At 46.5% G+C, this 13,432-nt stretch overlaps 7 protein-coding genes across 7 annotated transcripts; 4 read left to right on the top strand and 3 right to left on the bottom strand.

Moving 5' to 3' along the window:
* Positions 1-1,415: 1,415 nt before the first annotated feature.
* On the top strand, positions 1,416-2,183 carry CANTADRAFT_35912 (putative hydrolase; the record flags this gene model as incomplete). The annotated part of the gene is made up of 1 exon (XM_020208656.1): positions 1,416-2,183. A coding segment is annotated over one exon (768 nt), but the record flags the coding sequence as incomplete, so codon positions are not given.
* Positions 2,184-3,511: 1,328 nt separating this feature from the next.
* NCB2 (negative cofactor 2 transcription regulator complex subunit) lies at positions 3,512-3,964 on the top strand (the record flags this gene model as incomplete). The annotated part of the gene is made up of 1 exon (XM_020211648.1): positions 3,512-3,964. One exon carries the CDS (start codon positions 3,512-3,514, stop codon positions 3,962-3,964), a length of 453 nt encoding a protein of 150 aa, XP_020064076.1.
* A 207-nt stretch (positions 3,965-4,171) lies between these two features.
* Positions 4,172-4,432, bottom strand: CANTADRAFT_51586 (uncharacterized protein; the record flags this gene model as incomplete). Its single annotated transcript, XM_020209963.1, has 1 exon — positions 4,172-4,432. One exon carries the CDS (start codon positions 4,430-4,432, stop codon positions 4,172-4,174), a length of 261 nt encoding a protein of 86 aa, XP_020064077.1.
* A 510-nt stretch (positions 4,433-4,942) lies between these two features.
* On the top strand, positions 4,943-5,887 carry BUB2 (Bub2p; the record flags this gene model as incomplete). Its single annotated transcript, XM_020209943.1, has 1 exon — positions 4,943-5,887. One exon carries the CDS (start codon positions 4,943-4,945, stop codon positions 5,885-5,887), a length of 945 nt encoding a protein of 314 aa, XP_020064078.1.
* Positions 5,888-6,070: 183 nt separating this feature from the next.
* On the bottom strand, positions 6,071-7,408 carry CANTADRAFT_31338 (uncharacterized protein; the record flags this gene model as incomplete). The annotated part of the gene is made up of 1 exon (XM_020208391.2): positions 6,071-7,408. A coding segment is annotated over one exon (1,338 nt), but the record flags the coding sequence as incomplete, so codon positions are not given.
* Positions 7,409-8,271: 863 nt separating this feature from the next.
* LHS1 (Hsp70 family chaperone) lies at positions 8,272-11,040 on the bottom strand (the record flags this gene model as incomplete). Its single annotated transcript, XM_020206731.1, has 1 exon — positions 8,272-11,040. One exon carries the CDS (start codon positions 11,038-11,040, stop codon positions 8,272-8,274), a length of 2,769 nt encoding a protein of 922 aa, XP_020064080.1.
* A 1,509-nt stretch (positions 11,041-12,549) lies between these two features.
* Positions 12,550-13,188, top strand: HPT1 (hypoxanthine phosphoribosyltransferase; the record flags this gene model as incomplete). The annotated part of the gene is made up of 1 exon (XM_020209998.1): positions 12,550-13,188. The coding sequence occupies one exon, from the start codon at positions 12,550-12,552 to the stop codon at positions 13,186-13,188; it is 639 nt and encodes a 212-aa protein (XP_020064081.1).
* Between the last annotated feature and the right edge of the window lie 244 nt (positions 13,189-13,432).

A 13,432-nucleotide genomic window follows, 5' to 3' on the forward strand; every position in this document is an offset into this window, starting at 1 on the left:
GCTTGGCCCACTACGCCTTGGGAGATGCCAAGGCTGCCATGGATGCCTACAAGAGAGGCTTGGAGGCCGAAGGTGACAAGAAGTCTGAGGCCATGAGCAAGGGATACGAAACTGCCAAGCGCAGAGTCGAAGAAGACTTGGAGAAGTCCATTTCTAAGCCAGAAACTGCTGACGCTGAAGAAACCACCCGTGCTGGCCCTGGTGCTGGTGCTGGTGCTGGTGCTGGTGGATTGCCAGATCTCTCCAGCATGTTTGGTGGTGGCGCTGGCGGCATGCCATCGTTGAGTGAGATGATGAACAACCCACAAATCATGCAAGCTGCTCAGGAGATGATGTCCAACCCATCTGCTTTGCTGAACTTAATGAGCAACCCTGCTGTCCGTCAAATGGCCCAAAACATGGGCTTGGGCGGTGCTGATGGTGAAGGTCCTGATTTGTCCAACATAATGAACAATCCTATGTTCAGCCAGTTCATGGGAGGCAGAGGCGGTGCTAATGGAGGCTCTAACTAAGCCCGTTGTTAATAGATGAGCCGTAACGAGTTACGCAAGGCTAGCGATGCTAGCGCTAATATATGATAGTGAGCCAGATTGTAGGTGGACCGAGGTTATGAGTGGAATGCAATAAATATGCTTAACTATTCATTTGTATACAAGTGAATATTGTATAAGAATGAATTTCAACTATATGTTGGAATAAAAGGGGACAATGACGGAAGATAAGGTCGCCTTAGGGTGTGCACATTTGTTTCAAGTTAAGGAATTAATAATCATACTTGAATTGTGTCGATGTGCAATTATCCAATTAAAGGTCAACCAACCTGAGAAATTTCCAAAATAATAATACCTCCTGCAATTAAAGTTAGTACTCTGACCGTGATATACCACGCCAGTCCTTACGAAAATTCCCGCTTCTAGACGATGTACTTCTGGAATTTAATTCGAATTTTCACGGCTCGGTCAATTCCAATGAATTCTGAGTACTGCCGTTTTAGCTTCTTTACGAACACATTGAAAGACCAAATTGGTTGATCCCAAGTAATTCTGCCACTAAATTCAATGTATACCCTGAATTATGAATTACTGGGTGTTTTCTTAGGTTTATGTGTAGCCAGACCAAGAGCTACAGAAATCTCCTAGATATAAGTTGAAGAAATGTTATCCATTCTGGAAGCATCTGAGGTTGCCAACGACTGACTACCTAGCTCAAAAACCCTCTATGCTTGCAAAACCGATATCTTCCACTTCTTGTATTCCAACCACTCCAAATTCGCGATATCCACCAGAATTCGCAGCACTATCAGTCCTACTCATACCACCATCCAGACAATGCTACGCCACCTACGTCGTCTCACAGTGCCAGCGCTCCCCCACCGTGCCACTGTCGAGCTCGCGCACCAGCAGTTCGTGCCTTCCAAACACTTCCAGGCTAGTACAGCTCCCCCAGTGGTAATGCTCCACGGACTCTTTGGGTCCATGAAGAACTTTGGAGGCGTGGCCAGAAACATCGCCAAGCTCACAGGACGTCCTGTCCACGGACTCGACTTGCGTAATCACGGACTGTCGCCCCACGCAAGTCCCCACAACTATCTCACACTAGCCCACGATGTGATACATCACATCACCAACCACTCATGGCGCGAGGTAGTGTTGGTGGGCCATTCCATGGGCGCCAAGGCGGCCATGGTGGTGAGCTTGCTCCGGCCCGACCTCGTGGGCAAGTTGGTGGTAGTGGATAACAGTCCTGTCAATCAGCAATTGGAGGGCAACTTCTACCTGGACTTGGAGGGAATGTGCAAAGTGGAAGAGGCATATCGAAAGGACAGGGAGCTCAAAATGGACCAAATTGACGATATCTTGGCCAACTATGAGCCAGATCCCAAGGTGAGGTTTTTCTTAAAGACAAACCTCTACCAGCGCCCGCAAGACCATTTATTCAAGGTCCCAGTGCTTAATTTCGAACAGGACCATGTCTTGAGAGATTTGGGAGAGTGGCCTGCAGAAGCAGTGGACGGTAAAGTGTTTACGAAGCCCACGGTGGTGATGGCGGCCAAGCACTCCAACTTCATCCGCAGTACCCACCGACCAGCGTTCGAGAAGTATTTTCCACAAGTGGAGTTCCAAGAGTTTGATTGTGGCCACTGGATTGTCACAGACAAGCCGAATGAGTTTGTGGCAAGCATGGAGAAGATTCTTCGCTAGGGATGTATATGGGTGTATCGTGGAGGAAATATAGATTTGGGGAGCACATACATTTCTGGCCAGTGAGAATAGGAACGGTTGAGAATGGAAGAGTATGGACGTAACTAAAACCGTCTCACTAGCATCTTGAATTGAGTAGAGTTTAAAGAACATACTTGAATTTTCAGTTCTACAAGGTGGGGTTCTGGGATTCCTCTATTGCAGAAATTATTCTGCTAAGGTTAATTTACCCAACAATCGGAGAGTGATAGAACCAGGAATTTATGTACCCATCTCCTAAACGGCTAGTAGAGATTTTCAGCATTAACAGTTGCAAGTTTGAACTGGAAGAAACCATTAGCTGATATATTAGACCCAACGGTACAATGGCAACAATTTGTATTTCAAACTAGAAGGGAGAGATACGAAAATTCAATTACTCTGGAGCCTCCAGTATTGCAAGTATTACATACAAGTACCGATGAAGAATGAGTAAGAGTTTTCAAGTGGTAATAATTATTAATAGACAAGAAATAGATATCATAGGACAACTGTGAAGAATGGGTTCTGTTGACTTTTAAAAGACTTCAATACAAAACTTTTCGAGAATTCCAAACGAAATCTTATTCAATGAAAATGAATTCAGTATAGATTTTTACCCGTAGATTTGATTACCATGATCTGGCCAGAGAATTCACTTGGCGTCTCTATAGAAGGAATTGTTTCATTACATGACGATAATAGCAATCTGGGGTATTATTTTGGTTATAATACGGTTAAATTGGTAATTTCCATCTGTCAATGATTAGAAGACAAACTTGGAGTGCTGTGTACTGATATTTCTGTCATGTTTGTGGCAGGTGCTGGTTATCGGAAATTTATTAATTTGACACTAAAATCAAAATTATTCAAAAAGTGATAGGCAAGCAACAGTAAAATTATATTCGATAAAAGCGAAAATTGTACAAAACTAGGCAAAACCCAACCGACCTCGAGAAACCAATTTCTTGACGGTTAATGACAGTTAAATAGCTCCCTTGAGTCAGTTAATTTCTGGCTTGCTCATGGCCGGTTTAGCGAGTAGTGTATAGCCTTCCAATTATTAGAGTCAAACACCCTACTGAGACTAATAAGAACCCCACCAAAAAATGGATTGACAACCCCAAAAGCATTGCCACTTTCACCACATCTTTACTACACCCACATTCCTCACTTTCTCTCATATCTCGCACCAGCCATTATCCTCTAACCCTCCCCTCCAGTCTTCTCACTACGCTCACTATACCATAGCTCGCACTCCAAAATCCACTCCAAAAACATCATCCCCAACCATGTCCGAGTACTCCACATCCAACACCGAAGACCTCAGCTTGCCCAAGGCCACAGTCCAGAAGATCATTGGCGAGATCTTGCCTAAGGACATCGCCATCACCAAGGAGGCTCGCGAGGCCATCACCGAATGCAGCATTGAGTTCATCATGATGCTCTCCACACAGTCCAACGACATTGCCGAGAAAGAGGCCAAGAAGACGATAGCGTCGGACCATGTGATCAAGGCGCTCGAGGAGTTGGACTTCAAGAACTACCTCGAGATCATCCAGAAGATTCTCGACGAGCACAAGGAGTTGCTCAAGGGCAAGGAGAAGAAGAACAACAAGTTCCAGAACTCGGGACTCTCGGAGGAGGAGTTGTTGAGGCAGCAGGAGGAGTTGTTCAAGAAGTCCCGCGACAGGTTGCAGAGCACCACCGGGGGCGACGAGGACGGAGCTGTCAAGATCGAGTAGGTCTGGGTAAATAGGTGTATATTAGATGTATGTAAACGAACGCGGTTCGTGAGAGACTGTAGGGCTGGTGGCAGGGAATAGCTAGGGAGCAACACGTTGGTGTGGTACATTTCGTGGAGTTTGGCAGTTTTTGGCAGTTTTTGGCAGTTTTGGTGTTTGGAGCTTTTTGGCTATGGCAGCTTTTGGTGGTGCTTCACCCACCTCTTTCTAGCCCAAAATCAACTCGTACATGATCACCACCACGTTCACGGCTATCAACGGGACTCGCAACAACGTGCGGATGGCGCTGATCAAGTTGATCAACTTTGTCTTGACTGAACTGTCGCCTTCTCCTCCGTACTGGAACTGTTGGCCAGACGTCTTGGTGCTTCCCCAGCCAATCCGGTTCAAGAACCGATCCTCGCTGAGCACAGCAATGCCATTGATGGTCAATATGATCACGTAAAGAAGCTTCCCTAATCCGAACATCCTGGCGTGTTGTCAAGAAGTGTAGTTGATTTGGATGAGTGCGCGGACCAGACATCAACAGTAGCATAGGCGCTGAAGTTATAGAAGGCACATAAGAGCGCTAGAGGCCGTCAGAGCCACAAAACATCCTCAGAGACCGCCAGAAGTCACCGAACTACTCCAAAAGCCACGAATCCTGCCAGAGCACCACCGAAGCCCCATAGCGTGAGAACATCACCAGAAACAACAAATCACACAGAGAACAACCGGAGTCTCAAATCGCCAGAGAACCACTGGAACGTTTAATACTGCCAGAAGCCTCAAACACACAGTGGACAACCGAAGTCACAAATAACACATAAGACCACCAGACACTGAAACCGTGAGAGAAGCAGAAGCCTTAAATATTGAGAGCACCACCAGAGACAACAACCCCGCCACAGCACCACCAGAAGCCTCTAATCTTACCAGAAGCTACAATTCCCTCAGAACACTACCAGAAGCACAATTTCCCCAGAACAGCCACCCAGAATGTCATCGCCCAAGCTCAAGGGCCGCAAAAAGGACTCAATCGAGCAGTTCATCGGCAGTCAGCAGCTCTTCCTCGAAAACGGGTTGTCCCAGTTGCGCTACATGATCCTCATAGAGGGCCTCTCCATCCCCCCAGGTTACGAACAGTGTCCATACCGCTCCTATGTGTGGGGAATTCTCTGTCGTGTGCCCAACCTCCCAACGCAACGCTACCTCAAGTTAGTTTCACAAGTCCCCACCACGTTGGACCCCACTGTCTACGCCAAAATCAAGAACGACACCTTCAGAACCCTCATGAACGACAAGCTGTTCCATCTGAAGGTGTCGGAAGAGTCGTTGATTCGCATCCTCTCGTGTGTGGCTGTCACCATGAACAACAAGGTGGGATACGTCCAGGGATTGAACGTGCTCTTGGCTCCAATCGCTTACTCGTGCTACAAAAGCGAACCCCAAGCATTTGCGCTCTTGCACGGGCTTATCACCAACCACATTCCATTGTACATCACCCCTAACTTGGACGGTGTGCACACTGGTCTCAGCTTGGTGGATATAGTGCTCAAGATCATCGACCCAATCTTGAGTGAGTATCTCGACTCCAAATTTCTCAAGGCCGAGATCTATGCCTTCCCTTCCGTGTTAACACTCTGTGCGTGCACGCCACCATTGAAGTCGGTTTTGAAGCTTTGGGACTTCCTTTTTGCATACGGCACCCACATGAACATCCTCTTCGTGGTGGCCCAGCTTATCATCCACAGATCGGCACTTTTGAGCTCTCCCCAGCCAATGAAGATCTTGAGAAACTTCCCGGCTTTGGAGGAGAGCGAAATTATCAAGTTGAGCTTGAGTTTCATCCCTGAGTTGCCCAAGAAATTGTTTGATTTAATTGCTAGACATGGCTACGATCCAAAGGTTCCTGGTGAACTTAAAGAGTTTTTGGCGACCTAGATTTGAATTTGACCCTTTGGTCTTTCAGCAAAATAGTCAATTATTCTTTGGGTGAAAAATTGAACAGATTTTTGCACTATTTTAACGATTCCAAAGACGGTACCTCGTCGAATGGGCGCATATACCCTGATTGTGTATCTATTCACTACATTGTTTACTTCATTATTACATTCATTTCATCCGTTAGAATATACCATTGAGATAGTCTCCCTCATCATAAAACGAACAGAGAACCACTCTATCGTTATAGTACCTACCAGCAAGCTCCATTATGGCCTTCATCGAGGACTCTTCATCGTCAAGTTCAACATACACCTTACCCAAACCCGGCTGGGTAAATTGAGCCAAACCTGGTGTATAATCATTGGCAGGTCTGGGAATCTTCATGGAAACAACTTTACCAAACTTCGACACCTCTTGGTGTATGTCTTGCTGAATAAAGTGATAGTTCGAATCTTCGACCAAGTCTCTCGCAGTAACCATGTTGATCAATTGGATGACTCTCAGCTTAGGATGTGCCGAAACATTCTCATTGCGTACCAACAGCTTTAAGGTGTCCATATCAATTGCACAATCTTGAATGCTAGTTTGATTTGGAATAATGCACGAGAAGAAGCTATTTGTAATATATGAGCAAGATCTGACTTTCTCGATCAACCCTTCTAGTAAATCAATTGTCTTTTGTAAGCTGGTGCCCTCTGGCACTTCAAACTCAACAAATGCCATCCCCAAGGATTCCTTTGTCCCTATTTCTCTCAATAACTGGAATGATTTGACACCATTTATGGTCTTGATTTGATCAATAATTTCTGTTTCAGTCTTATCTGGTGATACCATTAGCGTGATCTTTGTGGGACTATCTATAACTTTGGTGAAATCATCGTCGTCCTGTTTTTTTGATACTGTCTGGACGACGTATTCCTTAGGTCTTTGAATCTTGAGTTGGATTTTCTCTTCACTGTCTTTAGCTGGTTCCGAGTCTTCCTTGTAAAGATTGAAAGGGAGCTTTAATGTGTCCAACGAGGCTATGATGGTCGCACAGGTGCTGTTGACGAACTGTATAATCAAATTCTTGTCATCCTTGGTTTTTCTCTTGCTATCAATGTTATGCATGCTGGTTTGGTCGATGTCGATTCTCTTCAAATAATCATTGAAGAATTCGACGATCTTGAGATAATTGATCTTCTCAAAATCGATGTCCCTAATAACCAAGATCTTGGAGCTTCTTGCGTCAATAGGGTCAATCTTCGAGGCATCATTAAGAATATCATTAGAGCTCAAAATGCCTTCGCTAGCACTTCCCTCTAATTTTGTAAAGTCCACTGGTCTTGGATATCCTGGCAAGGGGAACAATCCAGACAACTTGGCTCTCTGAGCAGTCACATTTTCAAACCCCTTTGGCTTGACACCCCACCTGGAGTCGATGATTTTGATGGACTCGAGCGGTTCAACATTCTCAAGCTCTTTCAATGATTTTTGATAGGATGCGATGAGCTCTTCGGGGGATATTTCTGGTTTTCTTCGAGGAGTCTGATGAGGTCTGGGTTCATTTGCAGGTGGCCTTCCCTGTCTCGAGTCGTGGCGACCATCCCTACCCCCATAGCCATTATAGCCCCCTCTTCCACCACTTGGTCCGTTATAGCTACCTCTTGCGGGAGCTTCACGTCCATGACCATTGGGACCGTCTCTGTCTCTGCCATTTCGTCTATAGTCATCTCTTCTGTCGCGACCTCCTCTCTCGTACCCTCTTTCATCTCCCCTATCCTGCTCGTGTGATCTGGCTTCCTGATACCGAGACCCTCTTGATCCATACGACGTATCTTGGGGTGGACGCTCTTGACGGCCATACGATCCATAGTCGTCGTACTTACCACGGGTCCCATACCTGTCTCTGGGAGGGCCATTTCTCGGCGAATTGGCCCTTGGATCTCTTGCACTTGAAGCAGAAGTACCTGTAGGTGATCTGTCCCGAGTTGTGGTGCCTGGATTGGCCATGACCCTTTCTCTTGCACGGTCTTGGTACTCAGGTCTTCTTGAGTACGCATCTCTTTCGTATGGCTGTGCTGAAGAGTATCCTCGCCTGCCAGAGGAGTAACCCTGTAAGTCTTCTCTCATGGGACGGTTTGCTGGTCTGTTGTTGCCCCTATTAGGAGGTGGGCTTGTATTCGAAGACATGATGGAGTGCTGTAAAATGATGAAAAACATTATATGTCAGGTGATGGATCACGTGCCATGAAGCACGTGATCTATGATTTCCGTTGGCTGGTTGGTTCCGCTCAAAATCTCTTGGAGTGGAGTCCTACGGATGTCGAACTATTGTGATGTTGATTACGTGCTCATGGCACAAGTGTGTTCTACTGTATGATAATATTTACCTATGTAATTCACAATTCGTCGTGTTCTATTTCGGAAGCAGTCTGTTGGCTATCCTCTGCTGTTTCTGTGGATGTTTGTTCAGGCTCGTCCTCCTCAAAGACTACGTCATCGTCTTCACCATTTTCGGCTTCTGGCTCTTCCTCCACCTTGGCCTCCTTCTTGGACTTCTTCAACTTGTCTTTGAGTTCCTTTTGTTTCTTTCTGGCCGAAAGGGTCTCAAACTTCTCGTTCAACGCATCAAGTCTCTCAATGTGGCCTCCTTCCAAAGAAACCAAATCAGCCAATACGTTAGCAAAGCCGTTGGTCAATAATTCGTAAAAGGTGTAACGTTCATCCTTACTCAATGAGTTGTACTCTTCTTCTGACAAACCCACACTTTTGCCGACAGTGGTCAAGTCGTTCTTGTAAGCTTCCAAAGTTTTGTCAAACTTATCCAACTTATCCATTCCCTTAGCTGCCAATGCAGCTCTTTGTCTGTCATTTTCCTTGTCGAAATCAAACCCTTCAGCTTCATACCTGCCTCTGATTTCTTGGACCTGTCCTCCATAAGTGAGAAGCTTTTCTTGTAAAGAATTAACAAAATTGGATCCCTCCACTTGCAAATTCTTGATGTGCTTCAAAGAGATATCTGCGGAATGAATCTCCACGAATCTCGCCAACCGCTTGTGCTTCTTACCAACCATAGCGATCTTTTCTTTAATGTCTTCGATGCTAGCGTCGTCGCTTTCAAACTCCAACCATTCAATAACCTCGCCAACCAAACTCTCGTACTCGGAAAGGTCCTCGACCTCGGCACTCAAGATATCCTCGTAATGCTCGATGTAAGCACGTAATTGGTAGCAATCACTTTCAAGGTTGTTTCTCACGCTTTCAAGTTCGGCCTTTTGCTGGTCTCTGCTGTTTAAATAAGCAAGCTTACCAACAAGCTTTTCCTTGGTTGTTCTCAAAAATGGCTTAACACCGGGATAAGAAGCCTTTGGGAGTGGTACATGAGCAGTCTTTGGCTTTGGTGGTGCCCTAGTGGTCTTTTTAGTGGTGGTTTCGGTGGAGTTGGTGGAGTTGGCAGAGTCATCCCCAAAAGTATCTATAACTTCGCCATCCTCGTCTTCGTTAACAGTGGCTTCCTCGGTGCTCTTGCCCTTATTCAAAATCTTACCCAAGATGCTCTTGTCTTCCTTAACACACTCAACTTCAACTCTGGTCAAATCGAACATCTTATTCTGATCCAAGGTGAAGTAACCAAATAATTCCTTGGAGTCCTTCGACTTGCAACTAAACTTCTCAGTCTTCTTGACCAAATCTTCAAAAGCGTAAGTCTTGAATAATTTGCCATCTTCATACAATCCGATGTCGAGATTGTTCGCAATAGCACCTAAGTTGACTCTGGAGACCTCGTTGATAAGGGTACCCTTTTCGAAAACTAGCTTAGGGTCGTCTTCTCCGTTGACAGCAACCTCGTAATTGTGGAAACCCTTGTCGATAACGATAACATCATTTGGCTTGGATAACTTGGTCTTCAACTTCAATCCTCTCAAGGTGGTACCCAAAGCGCAAGATTCATCGGCATTGACCGACTTAGCGATCTTGTCTTCACCAACAAGAGCAATTAAGTGCTTTTGGACAAAAGGAACTCTGGTGGAGCCACCATTGAGCACGATAGACTTAAGTTCGTCAACCGATAAGCCGTTCAAGGCATCCAAAATGGGTTTGGTGATGCGCTCCATCAAGTCGGAGTTGATTTCCTCGAATTCGTCTCTGCTGACGGTGGTCTTGAAGTCTTTATCGTCGTGAATGGATTCCAAAGAGACATGGTACTCGGTATTGGCAGACAAAATGAGCTTGGCCTTTTCAGAGGCCTCCACGAGTCTGGCAACAGCCTTAGGAGTCAAGTCCGAGTGCTTCAAGTTGAATTTGGCCAAGAACTTCTCGGAAATGATGGTGTAGATGGACTGGGTCAATAACTTTCCTCCGAAGGACTCGTCGTAGCCCACATTTTCCAACTCCAACACAATAGACCCGTTTTTGTACGGAGTGAACGAGAATAAGGTGGCAGTGGCAGAGCCTGCACCCATGTCGAAGACCAAGTGGCGCTGGGCAACATCGTTGTAGTCACTGGCCTCGAACTTCCTGTTGGTCAAGTAGTTGAGAGCCACGGCAGTGCCTTCGTCGACCAACCCCAACACGTTGGAGAAATTGGCCAAGTGTAAGGCGTCCAAGTACGACTGTCTGGTTTCTGGCGACGCAAACGGAGGCACAGAGATGGTGACATCCTCGACCAATGGAATCGCGTGTGAGGTGGACTGCAACGTCTGCAAGGCTCTGGTCTTGATGTCGTTCAAGTTCATGGCCAACACCTCCTCCACGGTGAACGCGTACGACTGGTTGGCGAACCCGAGGTCAAACTTGACGGAACCAGCACGAGTGTCGTCTTCGATCAATGTGACGCCAAAGTGCTGGGCCAAGTACTGTCTGGTGGAAGGGTCCAGGATGGACTTCCCCAACAACGTCTTGAGATCCAAGACACACGATTGGGGGAAACGGGTACACAACGAGCCCGTCTGGGACCCATACACCCTCTCGAGGTCATTGGCGTGTTTTCCGCCACGAATCAGGATTCCTGAGAGATCTTTGCGCTTGCCTTCGTCGGTCAACACGATTTCAAACGAGATTCCTGGGGCCAAAAGCACGGCCTTGGTGAACTGTTGGCCGTAGTCGAGTCCGAGGATGGCAGCGTGGGACGCTGCCACCATGGAGGTCAACAAGATAGGAAGCTTCATTGGTAGCACTAGTGATGAATCAGAGAGTTGTGGGCCAGCTGGCGAAAACCTGTGGGGGAGTGGGTGCGACATGGTCGCAGCCGCGACATTGGTATGCGCACGACGTGGTATGAGAATGTCAGAGGTAGCTAGTGGAGGCACAGAAGAGGAGGATGGTAGAGCGAATCGCATGGTGTCGATAATTATATGCTATATTATCGATGAAGATATAAAAATAATTTGTAATTGCAGAGTAATCAGCAGGAGAAATCGTGCTAGGCAGTCCTGGATCGCATAGGAAACTGTCTGTAGTAGCAATATAATCAGTATCAATGGGCCAAACCGTCTATACTAGCATGGACTCGTTTAACCAGTAATGCACAAACTATTGATTGCGTATGAGATCCTCCTTCGTTGTGTGTACAGCATTTCTCATTAATTATCTTGCCTCTACTAAAGACTTCACTTTTCCAAGTAACTCTTCTTTCACAGCAAATTTTGTTGGGTGACCTTTTTAAGTAGGGCTCCTCAGTTTTCACGTAGTTTCATACCTATTCCAAAGACATTTCCCCAAAACGAAGAGTTCAAAATAGATAAAAATAAAGAAGCATTCGTTAATTAAGCTACGAAAACCAGAGCTAGAAAGTGAATTGGGGACTAGGAATTACGCCCTAGCCAAGTCTATAGATCGGGTGCGCAAAGATTTCCGGTTAATGGAACGTAGACCTTTACTTGGAAACCACTGTGTATATCCGTGAATGTTGCGGTGGAATGGTTTTCTTATCTAGGCAATAAGGCATCGAACGGCCGAAACCGGCAAGACTCGGGTGGTGTGTACTGCATATAGTCACCCAACTCCAGGTAGTAGTGGATATTGCGGGACCAAAACTGTTGCTGGAAGCATTGTGCCAGAGTGTGGACTTCTCATAGACTTCCCCAAGGCACTGGCCCTTTTGAATCTCCGATCAGAGCTCCTTTTTGTCAAAATTAGATGGCCTGAGTTACCGACCCAGGGGACCTGCATATAGCCTATTCACCCAAAACAGCATCGGCATCTGATGCGAAATAGCCAAATTATACCAATGGCTATCTCTTGGAATACCCCGTCTTATACTTCCTCGACATCTATGAAGACAAAGTACTTGCATACGTACTTGTATAGAATGTAGCCATGTCACAGCTTTTAACCTTTGAGATAGCAAGGAAACTTGAAGCTACCCAGTCACGTGACTACACATCGCGTGACTACTTCCAGCCGTCCGCGGCCAGTGTCCGCGCCAGGCCATGGAGGCTCCGCGGAGCCCCTCCGCAAGCCTCCGCCGTCCAGCCTGCTCTTTCTTCGGTCCTTATCTAGCCTACACTCCCCACGCATCACCCTCCATCACCTCGCTGCCTGTTCGCCCATTGCAGGTTTGACTCACTCGCTGCGAATTTTTCTTTTTTTTTTCTCATCTCTATAAAAGCCCCCCCTCCCCCAAATCATCGCAGTTCTTCTCTCGGTATCCGTACCCGTTTCTTCAGTAACCAACCATGAGTGAGGAAGTCAGCAAGACCTATATCTCCTACAACAACGTCCACCAGTTGTGCCAAGAGTCAGCCGACAAAATCAAGGCTTTCAAGCCCGACTTGATCATAGCCATCGGTGGTGGAGGTTTCATTCCTGCCAGAATGTTGAGATCGTTCCTCAAGGAGCCAGGCCATCCTAACGTGAGAATCATGGCCATCATCTTGTCTCTCTACGAGGATATTGGCGAAGACGGAATCGAAGAACTCGGCACCCAGGTCGTCCGTACCCAGTGGATTGACTACCAACAGTCAAAGATCGACTTGGTGGGCAAGAACGTGTTGATCATCGACGAGGTGGATGACACCAGAACCACCTTGCACTACGCCGTTTCCGAGTTGAAGAAGGACGTCGAGGAACAGGCCAGAGCCAAGAACGCGGACCCTAACGACACCAAGTTTGGTGTTTTCGTGTTGCACGACAAGGCCAAGCCCAAGAGAGCCGACTTGCCAGACGAGATCATGAAGACTGGTAACTACTTTGCTGCCAGAACCGTTCCAGACGTGTGGATCGCCTACCCATGGGAATCGGTTGACATTGTCTACCACACCAAAATGGCTATTGAGCAAGGCAACGATGTCTTCTTGCCATCTACTACTGAATAGTGTACTATAGAGAGTTGTCTGGACCAAAAGTAGTGGACCAGCTGACGATAATCAATCGAAAGACCATTGGAATGTAGTCTAGACTATTGGTGGGAGTAGTTGATAGTCAGGAACGGAAAGTGTCGTAGGAAGGAAATTTAGACTGTCAACTGGATAATAATAAAGTCAGGATTAACAACTATTATCCACAATTCATGAAGGATAGCAGTTGTTAGTCTGTAAACTAAAAATTGGAACCAGAGAT

The sequence above is a fragment of the Suhomyces tanzawaensis genome (genome assembly GCF_001661415.1).
Source record: "Suhomyces tanzawaensis NRRL Y-17324 unplaced genomic scaffold CANTAscaffold_4, whole genome shotgun sequence".
Taxonomy (NCBI): Eukaryota; Fungi; Ascomycota; class Pichiomycetes; order Serinales; family Debaryomycetaceae; genus Suhomyces; species Suhomyces tanzawaensis.